This window comes from Dipodomys ordii, unplaced genomic scaffold, assembly GCF_000151885.1.
Source record: "Dipodomys ordii isolate 6190 unplaced genomic scaffold, Dord_2.0 Scaffold86, whole genome shotgun sequence".
Classification (NCBI taxonomy): domain Eukaryota; kingdom Metazoa; phylum Chordata; class Mammalia; order Rodentia; family Heteromyidae; genus Dipodomys; species Dipodomys ordii.
In genome coordinates, this window is record NW_012267302.1 from 3418333 (window position 1) to 3442673 (window position 24341).

Sequence of the window (24341 nt, forward strand, 5' to 3'; positions counted from 1 at the left end):
TGCCTTGCATGCATGAGGCCCTGGGTTTGATTCCTCAGCACCACATAAGCAAAAAGAAAAAAGCCGGAAGTGGCATTGTGGCTCAAGTGGTAGAGTGCTAGCCTTGAGCTGAAGAGCTGAGTGACAGCGCCCAGGCCCAGAGTTCAGGCCTCATGACTGGACCCAAAAAATGAAAAAAAAATTAAAAATAAATAAAAAAAGAAATAATGCTTGTTACATTCATAAGATCAGGAAATGTTCAGCATCTACAGTATGTAGTTCTCTCTACTATATTTGATAGTTCATAAAAACCACAGAAGGATCTCCTTAAAAAAAAAACCCTCAGGATATTAAGCACTGACTTAATATAGCCCAAGTGTTACTGATTTTACATATATAATGAGCTCTCTTTTACAAAACTTCAGTGAAACTTTCTTCAACTTCAAGGAAATTGAACCTAAATAATATTTATTTTGGGAGAAAGCCTATCACTGCTGGTGCTTTTCTTCTTGGCCTTGCTATAACTTGGATTGGGGAAGTGGAGGGACTTCATATTAGTTCATTCAGCTCTCAGTTGCTTGAATTGATGCTGTGGCCCATGAAAAAGTCTCTGAGATAGCTTTTGGGAGTGGAGGGATCGGTTGTGGGCCTTGAACTCAGGGCCTGGAATCTCACAGACTTGCCTGCCCAGGCTGGCTTTGAAACACAATCCTCAGATCTCAGCCTCCTGAGTAGCTAGGATTACAGGGGTGAGCCACTGGCATCCAGCTGAGATAACTTTCTTGTAAGGGCCCAAGGATGTACCTGACCAACAGCATTAGTGGATCTGGAACTTACACCACTACAGAAACATAAGCAATGAATCTGCTACCCATGTGAAAAGCCAATTATCCAAGCAATCCTTCTGTCTTCCTGCTTATGAATAATATAATTGAAAGGGTCAGGAAATGAGAAAAAAGTAAAAAGAGTCAGAGGTATAGAAATTCTGCACACCAGATGGTTTGTGTGCCTACAGGACAATTGAGAATTAAGTGTGGTAATGGAATTACACTACTTTTATTGGCTCGGTGAGACAAACCCTGGGAGTACCAATTACTTTCTGCTTGGTGCACTTTGGGTGCTGAGTAAATATCAGTAATATATTGAGAACTTCATAGTATCTCAATTGCCATGGAAACCTCTGGGATTGCAACAGTTGTCAGGTATTGGTATTGGTGACAATATTTTTGAGAGAGTGACTCATGTAGCTTCTGCCTTCTTAATATCCACCTACCTGTGGCTCATCTTTGTTTTCTGTGACTGTGTGAATTGATTCATTTGTTTCTTGTGTCTCCTCTGAGATAGTATAGACATCTCTTTGGCAGGGCTGGTAACAAGAATGTCTGTGTTGAGTTCACATTGTGCCTAGGGGACTGTATTTAGATTAACATGATTTTTTTTTGTTGGGGGGAGACACAGAAGCCAGTGGCCCTTTCCTCTGCCTGATAGGCAATTGCACTGGGCATGGGTATTGTTGGCCTTTCGTGTTGATTTTTCCACTACAACTATGCTCTTGGCCTTAATTGGGAAAAATTTCCAAGTCATATAGATGAGCTACAATTTCTACTTATATCACCCAGTGCTTTTTCAAAATTTAGAACCATGATTTTCTTCTTTTGTTGTTTTTGCCATTTTTTTTAGGATAGAATTTTTCTTTATGACTGTTAGTTTTCTTATTCTCAAAGACATGATGTTGTCAAGGACCTGCTTTAGTCAAGGTTTTTCAAATACTGAAGCATAAATCACTTTCAGACTTTCTGAATCTATAGTTTATATTGCTATTATAAAACAAATACAGGAATTGTACTTCTGATTTTATGAAATGCTTGCCAAAGAGAATAGTTTGTAAATCTCAAACAGATTCCTGTTGTGTGTTGGATTTCCAGCTGTGTTAAATCAGAGTTAAATTCCTCTTATGAAGATAAATGCAATATCTACAGTTTTTAATGGCAAGGGTAAACTGTAAGATATAATCTTAAAAGCCAAGTCCCTGTCCAGATAAGAAGAGACTAATTGTTTCATTGTCCTTTTTTCAAAAATGAGGTGGAGAGAGAGAGGGAAAGTCTATTATTAAATGCAGTGTGCATGATTTGACTTGTTTTCTTCCAATAGAATGACTTTCCTTAATCAGCAAAATGTACACCTGCCTAATTAGAACAAGTTCTAGACTACAGGATAAGGGAGCGTTTCAATTTCAATTTCAGTTAATAATAGTGACAGGTGTTCTTAAAAAGACTCTTCTTCGCTTCTTATTCCTCTATGGCTAGGCTTTTATTGTTCCATACTTCTTTAATTGGCTTTGATTGGGGGGATATTCCAGTAGTGTGTGGTCATTGATATTATTTAGGTTGGTTCTAAAATTATTTCCTTAGAAAAAATGGGCTGCATTTTATGAATGTATGTGTAGTATATGAATGCTTTAAAATATTTTTGTTTGATTAGATTTTACTTAACATTCCAAAAACACTGAGAACCCTTTTCACTGTGACAAAGAAATAAAATACAACCATTGCATTCAAGATCTCCATATGTTAACAGTAATAAACTCTTTTGCTCTAAGTACTACAGAAATTCAATCCACAGAGTCTGTGGGGATGATATAGTGCCTCTCACAGAACCTATTACCCACAGAGAAGTATAATGAGCAGAGGAGGTGGTAGAAAGAAAATCTATATAGTAAGAGTAAAATTATGATTAAATTGTTGCCTGTGTCACATCTTATGGTAAGTATATCTCCAATTATTTTCTGGAACAAATTACTTAGGATTCACTCACGTTGAAATTCATGGTACAATTTCAGAACAGGCTTAGAATGTGAAACAAAATGATATTTGGACATAGAGAAAATGGTGATAGGCATGTTGTAAGCAGTTCTGTTCTGTCTCGAGGGGTCTGAAATAGTTGAGGCTGCTCTGAGGGGTGCTAGCTCCATCCTCCTTGCTGAGGAGGGGCTACACTGACCACCCTTACTGCACATGTCCACATGAACAAGATAACTAACACTCAGGAAAAAATAAAATGATTTAGACCAACACAGTAAGTCCTGACTTTTAGAGTTCCTGTGTTTCTGAGAACCATTGTTAAATGAATTGCTATAAAGGAAAATCCTGAGTGTGCATGATCTGTATCCTAACTAGGAGTGGGCTGATCTCTTTCAATAGACATCAGTTGAGTAAGTGGTTAAGTGGCACAAAATGAAGTTTAGCTCTTTATTAGATAAGTGTTAAAATAGAGTGCTGAAGTAGCAAAAAAGGACTCTACTAAGTTACTCTAAAAACAAGAGTAGTTTTTAACTCCTGTCTTAGGGCTGTCAGTTGTAAAGTTTTCATGATAATTTATTACCAGTAATAACACACCAACGTTTGTGTTTTGTTTTGTTTTTTGCCAGTCCTGGGGCTTGAACCCAGGGCCTGTGTACTGTCCCTGAGCTGCTTTGGGTCAAGGCTTGCACTCTATCACTTGAGCCACAGCACTACTTCTAGCCTTTTCTATTTATGTGGTATTGAGAATTGAACCCAGGGCTTCATGCATGCTAGGCAAGCACTCTACCACTAAGCCAGATTCCCAGCCTTTAGTTTTTTCTTGAGTGGGAAGATATCATAACTAGGTACTGGCAACTAGTTAAGGCTCCAAATCTATCTTCTATAAAACTTACAGTGAGTCTGGTTCTGGTGGCTCATACCTGTAATCTTAGCTACGCAGGAAGCTGATCTCTGAAGATTGTGGTTTGAGACAATCCCTGCTGGAAAGTATGTGAAACTCTTATCTCTAATTAACTACCAAAACGCCATGGCTCAAGTGGTAGAGCACCAGCCTTTGAGCAAGAAAGCTAAGAGGCAGTGCCCAGGGCCTGAGTTCAAGCCCCAGTACAGCACAAAACAAAACAACAACAACAAAAAATAACAAAGACAAAATTTATATTAACTTTTCCCCCCCTGTATTAGGGTTTTGAACTTGGTGCTTGATGCTGCTTAGGCAGGTCTTCTACCACTTGAGCCACATCTCCAGCTGTCTTGCTTTAATATTCCCCAGGGTGGCCTCTGACTTGGATCATCCTACCGACAGCTACCCATCTGGTTTTGAACCTGAAATCATTCCAATCTGTGCCTTCATGTAACTACAATTAATTACAGTTGCAAGCTACCATGCCAGTCCTTCTATAGTCACTGTTTTTGAGCAAACCTTAATAATGAATATAGCAGCAAGAAGATAACTTTTTCTCTAGTTGATCTTGAAAAGCTTGGTCCTGCTTTGTCAAGTAGAAAGGCTTTGGTAGTGGTGGAATTCTGGCCCTGCCCCCTCCCTTCCCCCCTTCCCCACTGGGACCTGCCAAATTACAAGAATACTTTCTAATTGCAAAACAGTTTGTTCAGTTGTTGATTCCTTTATTTAACAAATGCACTCTTGAAGGGTGAGGTGTCAGCAATGAACAGTCTGTCTTCAGGATGGAGCTTATGGGTTAATAAGAGAAGCGAAAAGATAACTAGGACATGCCAGTCAGATGGTAACAAGTACTATGAAGAGCTTGAAATAGTTTGGTATTTTGTTTTTATAGCCAAAGTAAATTCTGCAATAATTATAAGAATATTTGAATTAAATTTTATGGTTTCCACATCCACTGACATTTGGGCCTTAGCAATCTTAGAGATGGACCACAGGAACACTAGTATATACTTTCACAGGTAGGGAAGCCTGAGGCTCAAAGAGCAGAATTTTTAATCTAGATCTTTCCAGGATGCTAGTCTGAATAGATGTATAACAGATCCTGTACTGTTTGATTTATAATACTTGGAATTACCAAAGAAATTTTTTAAATACTAGTTTCAAGAAAGCTGTAGAGGACTTGAGCAGATCCATGGAGAATTATGGAAAGACAGGGCTGTATCCGTGATCATTGTGAACATGGACATGGAAATAGCTGGTACAACCCCTTTTTGTGTCCTTGTCAAGAAGAGGATGTGAGCCTGGATACTTTTGGCTCTGCTTCCGTTCATGAACTTCCATTTATTTTTGTCCAGCAATGTATGCTAACAAGACTAACAAACATGTCGTTTCCTTCAGGTCAGGAACAAAGTGACCATTAACAAAAATAAAGCTTCTCAAAAATGCATTGTTTTGAATTTAAAGACTGTTTTCTGAGAAAAGACTATTATTTTGAGATCAGAGGCCCTGGAAACTTTAACATGTCTTTTTTCCATAAAATAAACTCAAGAGGGGTGTGTGTGTGTGTGTGTGTGTGTTGTTGTTGTTGTTGTTGTTGTTGTTGTTGTTGTTTAAGAGATAGGAAAGGCCTTGGAGAAACATTATGTACTCCTCTATTCTGCCCTGCCCTCACTACGCTGATGAATCCCATCCAGCCTCTCCACAATCCCTTCTGAATACAAAGGCTTCCTGAACCCCAAAAATATCATTTGACTCCATTAATATGAGGGAGGTGCCAAGAGTAGTCCATTGCATAGAGATAGAGAGGTGAGTGTTGAGTGCCAGGCATTGCTAGAAACAGGTAATCTGAAGAGGTAGTGAGAACACTACCTCTTTAGTTTAGATGATAGAAAATGTTTTGGAAATGGATGATGGAGATGGTTCCACAGTATTGTGAGTATACTTAATGCCCTTAAAAGTTTTTAAAGCGATTCATTTCAATAACATTTAATAGTAATCCACTGAAATAAATAAATGAATAAAAGATTTATGTGGGAATAATCCATTCTATTCCTGGACAACTCTTTTGGAAATTTTCTCTGCTTAACTGAATTGGTCCAGGTTTTGTGCTCTAGAGCCACAGAAAACAAATCTAACCCTTTCAACTTGGTATGACAAAGAAACCCAATTTGTCACTTCCATACTGCCTTTTAAGGATAAATGGCTCTAGTTCCTTCTCTGTCGTAATGCTTTTCATTATGTGTTTCTTTACACTTTGTTTGAATCATATCAAAATAAAGTTCATACATAATGAGTGTATGGTATTTTAAATTCCTCTTAATCTGTCGCCTCTTCCTGTCTATTTTTTGCTTGCTTGCTCCTTCTGTCTCCCTTTTATTTGTTAAAGAAACTGGGTCATTTGTCCTCTGGGCTTTGGGGACTGACATCTCTCTGCTCTATAGATTAATATGTCCTCTGTATTTACTGTGAATCTGTAATTAGATGCAGATACCTAGTTTTGTAAATGCTTATAATCCACCTATATAACAATTTGTTCTAGACCTCCTATGAGAGTGGAGGGGGTATTATTTTGTCTTTTCCCATCTCAGCCTTTTGTTTAGAAAAGTTGTAAACACTAATGTACGTAATTATAAATTATACAATCATCTTCCAACACAATGTTTCAGACAACGGTTGCCTCAGATTTCATAGGGTTGAAAAATTAGCATCACCTAGTAACATGATAACAGTTGTGAAGTTGTAGTACAACTTACAAGTGTTTGTGATGTTAGTGATGAAAACAAACATTCTACACTACCAATTGTGTAAGTAAACCACATGTAATCATATACAGGATAGTACATAGTACATAACCTGGTAGTAATAAGTGATGGCTTCTGACTTATGTATTTACTATATTTTTTTTGTGTTACTTAAGACTGGATTACTACTACTTGATATACTAGTTTACACTTGCAGCAGCCTCATATATCTTGTGTTCATCTGTCCCTTGATGGTATCAAGAAGAGGCCCTGTCAGGTAACTGGCCAGTTCCATCTAGTTTTGTATAAGTATGCTACAATGCTCAAACAGTGTGATCACCAAGGAATTTATTTCTCAGAATATATCCTTGCTCTTCAGCAGTACATGACTCTATAGTAATACAAGCACTATTAAATATTAATTACTGGTGAAAGTATAGGGAAGAGGCACTATCATACTCTGTTGCTATGAGCAAAAATTAGTTAAAGATCTTGACATGTCAGACAAGTGCTGGTGGCTCATGTCTATAATCCTAGTTACTCAGTGAGCTGAGATGTGAGAATCGAGGATCAAAGCTAGCCCAGGCAGAAAAGTCCATGAGAATCCATCTCTACTTAACCAGCAAAAAGCTGGACTGGAGGTGGAAAAAAAAGTTGTAAACATACAGAAAAATGGAAAATTGACCCATTCATATATCTTTTACATATATTCACCAGCCATTCACATTTTTGCACATTTTCATTTTCTTTTTCATAGTGATTCACTTCCATTTGTTTTTTTATTTTTGTTATTTTCAATTTTTTGAATCATTTGAGAGTTACAGATATCGTACTTCTAAATATTTCATCGCTTATCTCCTAAGAATAAAGACATTGTTCTATATAAACACAACAACATAGTCACTTGAGAAATTAATTTTATATATTATGTATTGACTTGTTTAATGTATTTTCCCTCAATTATCCCAATAACATTATTTATACTTGAGGCATTTTTGTGTGTGTGCATAGTCTGGTGTTGGGGCTTGAACCCAGGGCCTTGAATTACACTTTTTTTGTTTGTTTGTTTCTAAAGTCTGGAGCTGGAGGAGTAGGAGCTGGTTAACTGGAAGTAAAACTCTTCCTGACTTTCATCCTGTTTGGGCTGGCTCAATCCTCAAACCTCAGCCCCCTGAGTATCTTGGATTGTAGGTTTGAGCCACACGTGCCCTGCTTAAAGCTTCTTTTTTGGGGGGGTCGGTCATGGGGGTTGAACTCTGGGCTTGGTCGCTGTCCTTGCACTCTTCAGCTCAAGGTGAGCGCTCTACTGCTTGAGCCACAGCGCCACTTCTACTTTTCTAGTGGTTTATTGGAGATAAGAGTCTCAGGACTGGGCTGGGAAGGTGGCTCAGTGGTAGAGCGCTTGCCTTGCATGCCTGAGGCCCTGGGTTCGATTCCTCAGCACCACGTAAGCAAAAAGAAAAAAGCCGGAAGTGGCGCTGTGGCTCAAGTGGTAGAGCGCTAGCCTTGAGCTGAAGAGTTGAGGGACAGCGCCCAGGCCCAGAGTTCAGGCCCCACTACCGGACCAAAAAAAAAAAAAAAAGAGTCTCAGGACTTTCCTGTCCGGGCTGGCTTTGAACCATGATCCTCAGATCTCAGCCTCCTGAGTAGCTAGGATTACAGGCGTGAGCCACTGGCACCCGGCTGAAGGTTCTATTTTTAAAGTCTGGAATCCAACCAAGGATCATGAATTGTATTTAGTTTTAATGCCATTTTATTTACTTAAATTGGTTTTGCCTATATTTAGTTCTGCATGACACTTATAATTTGAAGAGCCCAGTTAAGTTGTTTATATAGGATATTCTTTGAGTTGGATTTGCCGGTTCATTATGGTTAGCATCTCCAAGAATACCATATAGGAAATTCCAACTCCTTCAAGAGACAGCACTTGGAGGCATTTTTGTACTATGCTGTCCCATATTGGTTAAGATGTGCTCACTAGACGTCTCTATTACAGAGGTATATTTTTCCTAGTGTCATTAATTAGTAACCTAATATTGTATATATCAGCTATCTGTTTAGTAGTCCTTGAAACATACGCCTTTGGTCATGGCAGAAATTGGATGAAGCCATTATGGGCATGTTAATTACTAAATAGCTTTTGCCACGATGGGAAGATAATTCTTCACCATTTGTTTTTCCCAAAAGGAGTAGAGGGGAGATAGCAAGGTTAAGAAATGAATCTCCACTTGAACTTGTACAACTTGAGAGAAATTTACAAACCTCTCATTCTCGGTTTCTTTTCTAAATTGGGGAAAACACATACTTGGCAAAACATTACACTGATTCCTTGGGATAGTAGGAGAGGGCTTCTAGCCTCATAGCTGCCTGAGGATTACTGAGTGTGAGTGACAGAGATCTGCTTCCAGAGCAGAGCCTGCTCATGACTATCTTCAGACCTGTCTGTAATTATTGTACTTGGAATTAGTTAAAAATCATCAGACATGTTGATGAGAAAATATGATCAACTGGTCAGGTGCCTTTGTAAGACTTAAGAATTTGGGGACTCAGGGTTCTATTTTCAAATCTCAATTATCACTTGTCTACAGTAGATTTGTATGGAATCAAATTGCCATTTACTCAGACTTCTTTCTGAATGCAATCCATTATGCTTTTATTACAAGGGATTATTTTTTGAAAGAACAGTTTATATGTAGTCTGATTGAGAGTAGTGAATCATAATAATTCTGTGACCCATTTACATGCATTACTGTAAAAGTTTCATTTCATACAAGTGACAATTTTTTAAAGTTAATTAGACTCAGCTACACTGAGGTTAGCAAAAAGTGCTTTGAATTATCAATAATTCAGCAGGGCAGACAGTTCTGTATAATGCAGTGGTTTTATAGAGTATTGTGAGATAGTTATCCTTTAAATAAATGGCTGTGAGCATACATCAGCATGGTGGGGTTCACTTGGACATAGTGTGGAAGTGATAGCATCTTGGCTTTCTATTATTGGGCAGAGTGTGGGACATCAGTCTTTCTGGCCATGAACTACTAGCAACCTTTGTCCTTTGTGTTACCTTTAGTTAAAAACGAAAATTGAGCATGGATGCTGGCTGATGGCCACATCTCTCTTTCAGCTAAAAATTCATCTGGGAAAGAAAAATGGGACTGGAGATTTGGGTTTGTTTCATTGCATGAATGATATGTGACATTTTGTAAATTATTTATCACCACAAGGATGACGGCAATGGCTTGAACATTGTTCTATCAAATGAAAGCAGGAATCCCATTAGTACAAGGGCTGTGTTTCAGCTACAATCTATCAGGGGAATGTTGTCACTTTAAAACCAGATTGTTCTTTTAATTGCTATTTAAAGGAACAAAAGTGTTCCCAAGGTACTGCAGTCGAGCAGTTGCAAGTAATAACTACGGATCCATAATTATGCAGTGCTGATTATGTGGCATTTATAAAAACAGTGGCTGGAGTCAGTGACCAATTTGTTGTAGCTTGTCTTTTTTTGGTGTTTCTAGTACAGAATGTTTTACACTGTGCTTTTTAACAGTGACTAAAAAAATGTATTTGCATTTCTACCCCAGAAAGTAAAGCCTGTGCATATTAATAGAACAAATTAACCTAAAAATAAGGGCAAGATAATGAGACTCATTGTAAGATATAATTAACAATCACATTAAATAATTTTGTGAATGCTTGGTCATAGACAGATTCTTGATTTTGATGACATGTTGTCACAGAGAACCAAGGCATTTATTGGAGTCAGGATAACCATTTGAAATATTTTAAAGATGAGTTTGATTTAAAAACAAACTAGCATATGCTTCTCATTTAGTTAGCAAAAATATTTGGAGTGCCTGCTTACTATGAACCAGTAATGTACGAGGCATTTGGAATTGGACAGTTGGATAAGTGAGGTTTATTCTGTGTTGATGTATACTTAGAGAATTAGACATAGCAAAATCTTGTTTTTTATTTACACTTAAAGATATTTTCTTAGGGGTTAGAGACGTGGTTCAAGTGTAAAAGTGCCTGCCAAACAAGCACAAGTGCTAGAGTTCCAAGTCCAGTACAAGAAACGGGCTGGGAAGGTGGCTCAGTGGTAGAGCGCTTGCCTTGCATGCCTGAGGCCCTGGGTTCAATTCCTCAGCACCACATAAGAAAAAAGCCGGAAGTGGTGCTGTGGCTCAAGTGGTAGAGCGCTATCCTTGAGCTGAAGAGCTGAGGGACAGCGCCCAGGCCCAGAATTCAGGCCCCACAACTGGACCCCCCCCCTAAAAAAAAGAATACAAATGAACAAAGAAAAACAAAACAAGAAACCTTTTTTGTTGTTATTGGTCGTGGGGCTTGAACTATGGGCCTGGCGCTGTCCCTCAGCTCTTCAGCTCAAAGCTAGCTCTCTAATACTTGAGCTACAGTGCCAACTTTCTTTTTTTCTGAGTGGCTTATTGGAGATAAGACTCTCATGGACTTTTCCCACCTGGGCTGGCTTTGACCTGGGCTGGCTTTGAACGGTGATCCTCAGATCTCAGCCTCCTGAGTAGCTAGGATTATACGCATGAGCCCAGCAGAAACCATTTCTTATGTTGAGCTTTCTTGGCCTGAATATTTTAAGTCATCAGATTCAAATATGAGAACAACTTAGTAACATCAGTTGGGTAACAGATGTTTATGAAGATGTGACATATTCAGTAAAATTTTAGTTTATGTACAGTCTTGACTCTTGAAAATAATGTGGCCAGATCTATAGGCACAGTTCAACTGTGGATGGGAATGATAACATTGCTTGGCAAAGGAGACACTAAAATGTATGTAAATCTATACATTGTTAAAAGCAATTTCCATAGTGAGAGTTCAAAGGTGCAAAGGGGCCAGACAAATGTTTTGTTGTTTGTTTGAAAACTTGGGGATGTCAGAGATGGAAGGTTTGCTTCTTTGTAGGCTATGGTTTTCTTTGAAGAACTGGTGCTGGAAAGCCTTGGTAATGATCTCTTGATCTTTTTAAGTAATCCTACAGAATTTTTGTTGTTGCTTATTTTTTTGTTTAATGTGTCATCTAAAATCATGGTTTATTTTATTTTATTTTTTCGTCAGTTGTGAGGCTTGAACTCTGGGCTTGGGCACTGCGTCCCAAGTCCCTTGGGCTTGTGTCCCTGTGCTCTTTGCAAGGCAAGCGCTCTACCGTTTGAGCCATAGTGCCACTTTTAGTTTTCTGGTGGTTTATTAAAGATAAGAGTCTCATGGACTTTCCTGCCCAGGCTGGCTTTGAACAGCGATCCTCAGATCTCAGCCTCCTCAGTAGCTAGGATTACAGGCGTGAGCCACCAGCACCCGGCCTGAATGTTTATTCTTTAGCTAATACTTCACTAGCAAATACCTTGACGATATTTATGATAAAATGAGTACCTGATTTAGCAGTTTTTCTTTGCTCAAGAAGTAGGTACAAAGCCTTTGATTTTAACATTTTATTTTAAATCTTGACATGGAAGCTAATGATATTTTAAATTTTTAATTTTGTCATAGCCCCGTGCAGATCCCATTCCAATATGTAGCTTCTGTTTGGGGACTAAAGAATCAAATCGTGAAAAGAAACCAGAAGAACTCCTGTCTTGTGCAGATTGTGGCAGTAGTGGTAAGTTACTTTGTTTTGTTTTGTTTTGTTTTGTACAGTGACTTCCCACTATTATAGGTTTTGTATAGTGACTTCCCACTATAATAACTTCCTGCTGTTTATCTCAAAACTACAAGGTATTTTTTATTGAAGCAGTTATTTGGCAATACAGTAGAGTTTTAATGTAAAAAAAATAAATGCAGGTAGACAATGTAACAGCAGTGGTAGATATTTTATGTTCATAAAATACTAAATATGAGTAGAATTAACCGTCAGTTTCATAATACATTGATAACTCAGTATAGGCACTCCTGTTCTGTAGGTAAATTCAGGGTAGAAATTTTTGTTGTTGTTTTAAGAAATGGCCTTGCTATATAGCACAGACTGGCCTTGAGCTCTCATCCTTTTACTGGGATTATAGGTAGGTACCAACATGCTTAATTGTCTGTCTGTCTGTCCATCTGTTATGGGGTCTTTCTGTGTTACAAAGGCTGAACTCAAATATTTGAATACTTGTATACTTAGAATCATTTTTGTTTTTTATACCGTAAAGGCTCAATATAAGAAACACTCTATGTGGAGTTCAATATAAGAAATACTCTATGTAGAGTCTTATGTTTTAGATCATGATGCCTACTGACTGGCTAAGTGTAGTATTACTGTCCCGCTCTGAGAATCCCCATGGAATCAAAGGTAGGAACCCTGGGCCTTTTGCAAATTTATGGAATCCCAGATGTTCAGCTCAGGGAAGAAAAATACTCCATCTCAATGAAACATGCTGGTTTTATGGAGGCAGGACAGGAAATCTAAAAATAAGTAGTAACCCACAATAAATCGAGGTCCAGGCATGTGCCTAGATAGGAAGCAAGAACTTATCTCAATTAAAAAAAAAATTCTATATAATAGAGATCCAACCCAGGGCTTCACAAATATTAAGATTACACTATCTTGAGCTGCAAGTTAAAAAAAATTAATCCTTTCTTGCATTTGTCTTTAAGCTGTTTTTTATGAATGTTATTTTAAAATTAATAACCAAGGTGTAGGAGCACAACTCACAGGTAAAACGCTTGCCTAGCATGTATAAAGCCCTGGGTTCAATTTTCAATATACAAAATAAAGAAAAAATGGAAGGCTAGGAGGAGAGGAAGAAAGAAAAGAAAAACCGTTTTAAACATTGCATACTCTCAGGTAGCCAATCATGAAGTATGGTGGTTAAAAGGAAACTTATGAGTCATCACAGCCATTTCCTCCATCTTGAGTTAGATATTTAACCATTCCAACCCTCAGTTTCCTCATTAGGGAATAGTGACAGCACCTACCTCTTGGGTTTTATGGGGAATGAGTGAGAGAACATGGGTAAATAGCCTAGCACAGAGTCAACAAGAACTACAGTAAGTATACCATAAATGTCAGCCATTGTTGTGATTTGGCATGTTTGGCCTTGATTGCTGCAAATAAGTTAAGATTTTTTTTATCACCATTTATGACAATGGCCTGATAGTTAGATAGTGGAAATTTTCCATACTTTGGATTGACAGTATAGTACAATGATTCTTATTTCTGATGTGAAGGCTTAACTTGATAGGCCTTTTGCGGTTCAGTAACTTCTAAGACTTGAGTAAGAGGGGAGAACCTTTGAAATAAGACATTTAAATCCCTGCTTGGAAAAAATACTTCCTGACGGTCTGTTTGATGGCTTTCCAGATTCATTAAAATTCTTTTACCTGGCCATGGTATCATGGATAGTGACAAAGGGCATGGAAACATTATCTGTGTATTCAGTTTAGTATATTGCAACCCTACAATCTCCCCATGCTTTGTTAATGAGGTAGTGCTTCACTCATCAGTTCTGACTCTAGTTATCTTTTGGGTTTCTCATGAGGCTCATTCAGAATGAATGAATCTTTTTTTTTTTTTTTTGTAACTGCCTGATCAATCTAGTCGTTTTTACTTATCTAAGGTTGTGATTTTTAAGGTTGTACTTTCTAAAACACCTTCCACTGTTTCATTTCTTCAGTATCTACTTATCTGGGCACCTAGGCAGATTTACAGGCATACTTAAATGTAGAAAGAAAAGTTCCCTTTATATATTTCCTTACCTCTGGTGATACACTTACTTGAGTGGGTAAGGAATCTGAGATCATTATCTTGTGGATCATAACTTCAAGGCCTCATTCACAGGGTATCAAGGTAATTCTAAACAGGTAGATCTTAGGCTTTCTGATGTAATCAATCTCCCTTCATCTTTTCCAGATTGAAAACCTGCCAAGGGGAGGTCTGATCTCATTTACACTTTGAGGTCGCTGACATTTTGTTCCTCTAAAATTCATGCTTTATAAGGGCTAGACCAAGGATATATAAATGCAGTGTTTTCTTTCATCAAAAATAACCCTCTTGTTTTCTCTTCTAACAAATGGAGAAGACTGACTTGAGGATACTATCTAGAGGGTTTCTGTAGTAGAGTCATATGTGAGCCAGTTTCTTCTTCTATTTTCATGTGAAAAGCCAGAAGCTGTGGAGTCAAGGTAGGGGTCATGGCAGAAATTTAAGCCCTGGGGTCATCCTGTCTCCCTTGATCAACATAGAGAATGTCTAAGAGTGCCTCCCTGGCCTGTACAATGGGATCCTTCTCACATGTCAAAGTTCATGTGATCTTCCTTCAGTTCCCTGTGCCAGCCTGAGTTTGGCTAGTTTAGTAAAGGTGTGGGGGGGAAACCTGTTGTTCTTACTCAATAAAATGCTTTCTAGACATTTATTTTATCTGGTAGATCAGACAAAGTAGACTTTGTTCTTTATTTCTCTTTAATGGAAGAGTCCAGATAAAATAACAGATCATTTTAGAAAATGAACTTGGGGGGAATCCTAGTTTAATGTTCTGCAGTGACACCTTGGTAATTATTAGGAAAAAAGAAAAGGTCCATATTCTTCAACAGAGCTCTCCACTCATGATATTGTCACAGTCTAGTCTGTTACTTCTAGTGGACCATACGGATTTTTGGTACTTTGTTTAGCCCTATGGAAATGGCTGTTTACTCAGAAGGATCCATTGGTTCTAGGAGTGAATGAAGACTATAATGATCAAAGGGATCACTAACACAAGATGTTGATGTGAAAAAATACCCAAAGCAATATAAAATGGGGGAAAAAAGGAAATATAGATGCAACCCATAAGGAAGATCATTCTTAAATGTGTTTCCCATATGTTTGCAACTCTTTTTAGTCATCTCTATCTGAAGTACCATTTGTATGATGTCACATTTAAACTGTGCTTAGATTTCATAGACATGAGCAATAAATGTTTCCTTCTGATTGCATCATAAAACCAACATTTCTCTATTTTCAAGATGGTTCAATGCTACAGTTGCTCATAATTTTAACTTTTTTTTCTTGTTAGAAGTTCTTTTTAAAAACAAGTCATCCATCCCCCTTTTCTCTTTTTCTCTTCTTCCTTCCCCTTATGCCTCCATCTCTTGCAAGCCCACAGTTTGCTCTCCCCATAATAAACTCTAAGAAAAAAAAGTCATCCAAGTTTATATACATTAAAAGTACGAAATGAGATGAATGGTTTAAAGAGCCCTAAATGTGGTGTTTCCAGTCCTGTGTTCCGTTTCACTTCCTGTGCTTGCTGGCTGTGTAACCTGAAGGGTAATGTCTGTGCCCTGCATCCACAGAGCTGGTATGGGCACCCAGTGAAGTAGTCGTATGCAGATGACAGGTAACTATAAAACATTAGACAACCACGAGGGATGATTGTAGTCACTGATAGGAATGTGGGAACTATCAGATAGTCTTCAGGTCTGTGGAAATGTTGGGGCTGGGAAGTGATTTTACTTGACTTTCATGGATCAGCCTACTTTGAAATTAACACTGTTATATTCTCTTTGCCTCATTAAGACCAAATTATCTTTAATTAGCTTCACATAAGTATTAGATATTATACCAAATGAAATTTTGTGTCTGCTCAGATTGCTGGGTGGTTAAATCTTACTTACAGATGAGTTATGTGCATGTGTGTTTTCAAATTAGCAAATCTAAGATAAGTGTACAGTTCAAAATTACAGCATCATACTAAGTGGAAGCTCATTGAAACAGGAGGCAGTAAAGGGGCTGGCTGCCGTGATGCAGCTGGGAGAGGGAGGGAAAAAAAAAACGCTTGATACACAAAGGAGATAGAGCTTAGAAAGAGTATCAGCTCATCCTTGGGAGTCTTGGAGTCAGTCCTAAGTTCATCTGTATGTTAACCCTGAAAGGCGGGGGGCGGGGCATTCCCAGCGGGAACTGGTAAGGTAAAGAATGGATATAATAAAAGAACACTAGTGTTTTAAGGTCATTGTACAGGAATGCCCCAGGGAGTGATTGGTTAGTCATCCAGTTCCACATTGACTAAACATATTAAATCTAAAATTGAGAAGGAGGCCCTTGACCAGAAAGAACCCAGAGAGTAATAAATATGGATGGGAGGAAAAAGCCCCATCCTCCAGTAGCCCAAAGCAGGATTGACCATTCAAATGATGACAGGAAGCAGAATTCTTGCCTGTCATTTCACTAAAATTGCCCTATGTTAGATTTTTTTCATGTTGTAACTAAATACCCAAATAAACAATTGAGGAAAGATTTCAGTGTGTGGCCTCTGGCACCATTAGCTTGGGGTTTTGAGAGTGTGTGGAAAGGAGGTTCTTCACTTCACAGCAAGTGGAAAGCAGAACTGGATGAAGTAATGAGAGACCAAGAGTAACCTTCAATGGCATGGTCCCAGTGCCTGCTTCCTCCTCCCAGGCCCCTACAAAACCACCTCCTGAAATAACGCTACCAGCTGGGCACTCAGCATTCAACATAATAACCTGTGGGGGACACTTACTGTTCAAACTATAACATGTGCTTTTCAGGCTTAACAGTGTGACCTCCAAGTAGAAAATTTAAATGGTCTCTATTAAAATTTAATGAGCACCTGTCTGTCCTCTTTGTCACATACAACCTTGTTGAGAAATAGTCTCTTCAGCTTCTTTGATGCCATATTCTGTTTTCTTTCTGACACTTTCCTCTATATCTTTTAACTTCATGTTTTCTCTCTAATATTTTCTCTCAAAATATTTTTTAAAGACTTCTGTCTTTGGCCCTGTGTTTCTTACTTTGCCTTATATGCAAATATCTACAGATTCACTTGTCCACTTCATAGACACCTCAAAATTATTATCCAAAAGAGATCAGCAGACTTGATTCCCATCCTCCATAAAACAAAACAAAATAAACCAACCACAAAAAAATGCTACAGTAGTTAACAACAAATTGAATTTCCTATTGGCCACTCATTCCTCTCTCCTGTTCTCTCATACGAAGGAATTCCCTAGCACACTTTGATTATATATACACACACATGTGCATGTCTCTTAAATTTACCCACACTTTCCAGTAGCCTGACTCAGCTCTGTTATTATAATCTAAATCTAATCCTTACCCCCCCCCTATTTTTTCATCCTATAGACCAAGTTACCCTTTGAAATTTTAAATCTGATCACAGAATTTTTCTTGGCTACCAATCACTCTTGGGGAGGAGAAGGGGGAGGGAATCCAAATTATTTAATATAACCCTGAAAATCATTCTGCAATAGATCCTTAAGTCTCACATCCTTCATAGTCTACACATTAATTAAATAGATCAGTTTTTTCTCCCTGAATGTACTGTATTCTCTCCACGTGTCACCTTTGCTCAGCTTTTCTGGTCCCATCTCTCCCCATTCATGCTTTGGTCAAGGAGGCATTCTTTTACCCTACTGCTAAGTTCTTTCTCCCCCACTCTGTCATCAGGTATTGTGCTTATTTAAGTTTAAATTTTAGGGGGAGTTGAACACAGGGCCTTGTGTATGTTATGTAGATACCATACCCCTGAGCAGAATCCCTAGTCATTGGTTGGGACAGGTCTCAAATTTATGACCCTCTTGGCTCTGCCTCCTGAGTACTAATAGTGTATGTGTATGTCATTGTACCTGGTGTGAATGCTAATTCTGGTTAATGCCCATCTTTCCTGCTACACCACATGATCTCATAGGATGGGAACTATGTTTATTTTCTTCTTTTCTGCTTTCCAGTACTTATTAAATAATGGATGGTCAAATAGGGTATCTGAGACACCCCATGTTCAGATCCTTATTAGTTTTCTGTTGTTGAAGTAACAAATTGCTACACATTTAGTGATTTAAGACAAGTATACACACATGTATTATCTTAACAGCTAGCTCTAGGATAAAACCCAATATGGGCCTAACCAGATGACAATCATGATGTCTGCAAGTTCCTTTCTGGAGCCTCTAGGAGAGGATCCATGTCCTTGCACATTAGAATTGTTGATAAGATTCAGTTTCTTTGTTTTTAGGATTGAGATCCCCCTTTTCCATTCCCTACTTTCAAAGGCCACTCCCAAGGCCATGGTTTGTGGCTTCTTCTTCCATCTGTAAAGCCTGCAATGGCAAGTAGATACCTTTGCATGCTTCCTCTTTTTTGTTTTTTCCAGTTGGCCCTGGGGCTTGAACTCTGGGCTTGGATGCTATCCCTCAGCTCTTCAGCTCAAGGCGAGCGCTCTACCACTGGAGCCACAGCACTACTTCCGGTTTTTTAGTGGTTTATTGGAGATAGGAGTCTCATGGTCTTTTCTGCCCAGGCTGGCTTTGAACCATGATCCTCAGATCTCAGCCTCCTGAGTAGCTAGGATTAAAGGCGTGAGTCACCGGCTCCTGGCTTTCATGCTTCCTCTTATATTCTCTCCCCATTTCTCAACTAACCTGGCCAAAAGAAAGATTCTCTCAGATAACTTAGGATAAATTCTCCACCTCCAGATCTGTGCCCTTTAGTCATCTTTACATTTGTAATGCTCCTTTTGTCACAAAAGCAATATGTACATGCCATGGGAATTAGGATGTAGACATCTTTGTGTACACAGAACCCTTGTTTTCTCTCACATACTTCATCCAAAAATCATTTCTACTGGTTTTTTTTTGATCTGTTGGTACTTAAACAGTATTGTTTTATTTTACTATATAAAACCATTCTAAGGGAGATATTCTTTTGTGTTTGTATAAGGATGAAAAATGTGTGAATGCATTATATGGTTCTTAGATAGACAAATTGCAAACTGCAACGGTAAAACTAAGTCCAGAAAGACAAAACCCACCATAAATTGTGTCAGCAGAGAACAAGAATTTTTAAAATTGTTAAATTTATGGAATGGCTAAACAGGAAGTGAAAAGTTACAATATCAATACTGTTCCTTTTCATTATTCCATTACTATCCTGTTACTTTCCATCTTCCTCTTGTGTAGTAATAGAGCAAGAATCAGTTACAGTCTTTAGTGTTACTTTAAAAGTTAGCTGTGAGAAAATAAAATGGAAATGTTTCTTCATCCCTCAGTGTCCTAGAAATTAGAGCTGGAAGGGATCTATGACCAATTCTCTTGAGCTAAATCAAGGTAAGATTTCTGCCTAAAGGAAATTTAGGCTGAAGATTTTGGAATTTGATAGGGTAATTTAAAAAGTAGTAGTTTGAGATAATATTACTTAAAAAGAGAGGAAAGGCATAAAGAGGAAGAATATTTGCTCTTGATTGAAAATGGCTGAAAATCCATTAACTTTCAAAATGTATAATTATTTGAAAAAAAAGTCTTCCATAGGATATCTGTGGAAATAAGTAGTAAGTTGTAATATGATGTGAATTACCTTAGTTACTGAATATTAAGCTACAAAGTACAAAGCAGATTTTAATGTAGAGAAAAATGTAGTGTGTGAAATTGAGGTCATATGTGCCAGTGATGTATGGCTTACAGGAAGTAATAAAAAAGGAGAGAGTAAATGGTATATTTTTGAGCTGATGGGATCCATTTTAGGGTGGAATTTAAATTGCCTTCTTTAAAAGTTAAGTTCTTAGCTCCCTCACTATTTAAGCCCTCTTTATCCCCTCCCCTTTCAAAGTATGCAATGCAAGGCAACATGTAGGCTATCTTTGCCAATCCTGAGCATGGAGAAGTGATTGATACCATTTTTGTGTCTTGATGGGTAAACCTTTTTCTGTTGTTTATTTGAATTAGAGAAGTCCTTGTCTAAGAATAGTGTGAGAGGTTAAATGCACAGGCCTGGGTGTTTCTCCTGCTTGAGATCATAATCCTCTGACAGCATTTTATTTTCTCAACATCTTAAATACAGATGTTTGGAGCAAAAAAAAAAAAAAAAAACCTTCAAACTGCATGCCTTTTTTTTAAGTGGTAGTATCGATGATTGATTTTGAATGTTTTTACTTCAAAAAGCCCAATCTCCTGGTGGGTGGAATTTTATGAAGCACCTGTTAAGCTTTAGGGAGGAGGACCTTTTGGCAGCAACCCAAAGTACATATTAAACAATAAGGCTGCCAAAGTCAGGAAATTATAAAACAGTTTTGAAATTGCAGAATCTGCTTTTTTTTTATTATTATTATTACCCCTCAGGTTTCCTTTGCAGCTTGGTTATAAGTTCTTTCACATGGGATTTACTAATGTTCTTACTATTTAAAGACCAGATTAAAAAAAAAAAAAAAAAGACCAACCTAAAATAAAGTTTGGAGATTTCTTCAGAGTTGTGGGACCAAAAAATAAACAAACTACCCAAAACACTAGATTTGAAATTCAGCTGCCTTGTAGAGCCTGGGCTTGTGCTCTCCATACTTGGGGGAAGGAAGAGCCAGCCTCCAGGAATTGCCTGTCAGGGTCTCTGGTTGACACCAGAAGTAGGCAAAAAGGCTAGGTGTATGGAGAAGCTCATTGCTCAGGACAGTGGAGGAAATTTGCTAAGAATGTGCTTCCTGGCTTGTTCCATTTAGTCTGAATCTTATCATCCTGTTAACACGGTCAGATTCACTGCTTCTTCTACTTTAAGAACTTAAAAAATCAGTAAACAAAAGGCAAGATGGTAATGGAATATTCTTCATCTGTCCCGACAAGGGAGCATTCTTTGTGTTCTATTGAGTTTATTTATGCATTTATTTGCTTGTTTTTGGCAAATGTAATTATGCTATGGTGAGTAACCTAAGTTTTGGGTTATTTTGTTTGTTTTTGTTTTTATTTTGAGACATAGACTTGATAGGAAGTCAGGTTGGCCTTGAGTTCACCATCTTCCAATCTTGGTCCCCTGGGTGCTGGGATTGCAGGTATGTGCCAACCATGTCCACCCATCCCCAGTGTTGAGTTGTATGATTACATCACACACAGAGAGCAGGAGTTGTTTGAATTTTGCACCTCATCCTAGTTTAGTGTTACAAACCAAGAGCTGAGGGTAGATAGTGCCGATTAAGGTGGCAAGTACAGGAGATTTTCCAGAAGGTGGAGCAATGAGGACACCAACTGGAGCACATGATGTTCTCGGTTAAGAATTTGAGAATGACTTGGTCGGAATTGCTATATATTTCCCAATTTTTTAAGGGAAAGAACTTTTTTACTATCATTCTGTTAACTACAGTAAGAGAAGGCAAAGGGAAAGAAAGGCAGAAAGGAAAATCTGTAATTTTAGATTCTTTTATCTTTGTATTGTTTTTATGCCTCCTTGATTGGCATTAGTGACTATTAAATTTAGATTCTAAGAGGCTTTTTTTGTTTTTGTTTTTTAATGAAGGCAACATTCCCATAAAGCAATTTGTTCTTTTTTTCTTGTAGGACATCCATCCTGTTTGAAGTTTTGTCCTGAGCTAACAACAAACGTGAAAGCCTTAAGGTGGCAGTGCATTGAATGCAAGACATGCAGTGCGTGTAGAATCCAGGGCAAAAATGCGGTAGGTATGGCTCTTCTTAGCCCAGTGCCAGGTAAACTAAGCAGCAGTGTTAAGGTTTTCTTTTTGTAGAATGTTACCATTTGCCTTTAAAAAGCCTAAGTATTTGTCACATCAAACCACAGCTGTGAAGTTGATACTTCTATTTTATTATTGTTAATCTGGAAACTTAGGGGATGTTTTACAGTTGGTCTCAGTCTGTATTGTTCTCTACTGTATTACAGGATAATATGCTTTTTTGTGACTCTTGTGATAGAGGATTCCATATGGAGTGCTGTGACCCACCACTTTCCAGAATGCCAAAAGGTGAACCTTTAACCCATATTTAAAATGTATCTAATTACTGTCTTATTACATAATAGCCTTGTCTTGATAGCTGACAGTTCAGAAACATACAGGTTCCTTAATCCTGTTTTCATCCCTCCCACCTTCCATGTCCTTGCAGTTTCTAGATAGAGGAGTAGCAAAGCATTTATTTGGGGGGGGGGTAATTTATGTATAAGATTGACTCACATGTAGAGATGAAAAAGTCTGTCCTTGTCCCATACCACTCCACTATTAGCATAAATTTGGATTATGTGGGTCAAAAGTTTTGAATACACTCCATATTTTTTAGTGTAGGATTTTAAAGGTAATGAATTTTTTTCAAAAGTTGGCTAATAATGAATTCAGAGTCCCATGGTAGGAAAGCATTACCATTTTCTAGCAATTAATTGCTATTTTGAATATGGGTGTCTGAACCATCTTGCATTTAGTGAAATAGGTATTTTCTTCTGTTTATTGTGTAAATCAGCCTAATTCAGTCTTGTCTTCCCTCGGTTTTGTAATATTGTAAACATTTAAAACTAACTTTTCCCTTTTTTCTAAACTATATAGACTTACCATGTGGTAGGTATGGAAAATACAGAAAGAAAATAAATAGAAAAATCATTTGAAATTCCTTCCTTGCCTCCACACACCCTTTAAAAAGGAATGGAACATTCCATGAATGTTTTTGTAACCTTATTTCCCCTCTCAATAATAGACTGCAAGCATTGCCACATCATTAAATGTTCTCTTGCATGCAGTTTTTAATGAGTTCTATAGACCCTGTAGTATAAAGCAGGGGTTACAAACTTGGTAACGGTGGGCCACAGGTGTGCTTTGTTGGTACAGTATTTTAAAAATTTTTAAATTTGAGTTCTCTAGGTGGGCAAGCAGGATTTAATTTGCCACAGTCTCACTACTCCCTATTATCATTATGTGAATGCTGCCTTTAAGGAATTTGATTTTGTACCCTTGTGTATAAATAAACTGTAATTGGTTTAATTAACCATTACATTATGGTGGATATTTTATATATTGCCAGGTTTTTGTCCCCCATCAACAATTATTTTCTTAAGCCAAATCCCTAGGCAAGGAATTGTCAGATCAAAGACTATATATACATACATACATACATACACACATATATATATATATATATATATATATATATATATGAAAGTCTGTCTTAATTTTTAGACCAACCACCAGTGTATGAGAATACCTATTTACCTATATTGTGACCAGTAACAGCCATTTACTGTGTTCATTGATTCTGAGATACTTTTTAAAAAGTTTCACACCTTTAAAATACGCATCTTCTATTAACTGTTATCCTAGATTTGGTAAAAATAGTCATTATTTTGAAATTCAATCAGCTTGTTGATAGAAAAAATGCTTGATAGTACTTTTCTTTTAGTCGTAAGATCAGACATTCTAGTGTTTGATCATTGGCTATTTATATATCATTTATAAAATACCTGATTTAATCCACTAACTTTTTAAAATTACGTTTCTCATCATTTTCTTCAGAATGTGTATAATCTTTTTATTTATTTTTGTGATGTAGCCAAGTACATGAAACTTCATGTTTTTAAATATTAGTCAAGATCATAGAAATGTTTATATATTTTTTCTGATAGTTGTCTTTTAATTCTTTTCTATTGTCTCAGTTTCTTATGTCAGATTATTCTTGTAATTCCAGAGTATTATAAATTTTAATTTAATTTAATTTATTTTTATTTTTTTTTGTCGGTTGTGGGGCTTGAACTCTGGGCTTGGGCACTGTCCCTCAGCTCTTCAGCTCAAGGCGACCACTCTACCACTTGAGCTACAGTGCCACTTCTGGTTTTATGGTGGTTTATTGGAGATAGGAATGTCACGGTCTTTCCTGCCTGGGCTGGCTTTGAACTGTGATCCTCAGATCTCAGCCTCCTGAATAGCTAGGATTACAGGTGTGAGCCACCAGTGCCCGGCTTTATACATTTTAATTTTAAAATGACAATCATTTCAGTATTGCTCATCTCCAGAGAATAGTGATGAAACAAATATTTTGTCCTACATGTTCCAAAAATTGCTTTGAAAATGGTTACCCTAAATAAAAAGATAGGAGGATATTTTCTGTGTGTGTTTATATGGTGGTAGGAATATTCCACATTAGAAATAGCTATAGGGAACGGTTCTGAGATGGGGACAGCCTTTACACTCAACATCTTGACCCTGG

General features: G+C 37.6%; 1 protein-coding gene across 4 annotated transcripts in view; it reads left to right on the top strand.

Moving 5' to 3' along the window:
• Positions 1 to 24341, top strand: part of Kat6b (K(lysine) acetyltransferase 6B) — a 173181-nt gene that overhangs the window by 100272 nt on the left and 48568 nt on the right. For all 4 annotated transcript variants that reach the window (XM_013025667.1, XM_013025669.1, XM_013025666.1 and 1 more), the window contains exons 4-6: positions 11946 to 12054; positions 21702 to 21817; positions 22039 to 22120. In XM_013025667.1, the coding sequence (XP_012881121.1) occupies positions 11946 to 12054; positions 21702 to 21817; positions 22039 to 22120 (307 nt within the window). The remainder of the gene's footprint in view (positions 1 to 11945; positions 12055 to 21701; positions 21818 to 22038; positions 22121 to 24341) is intronic.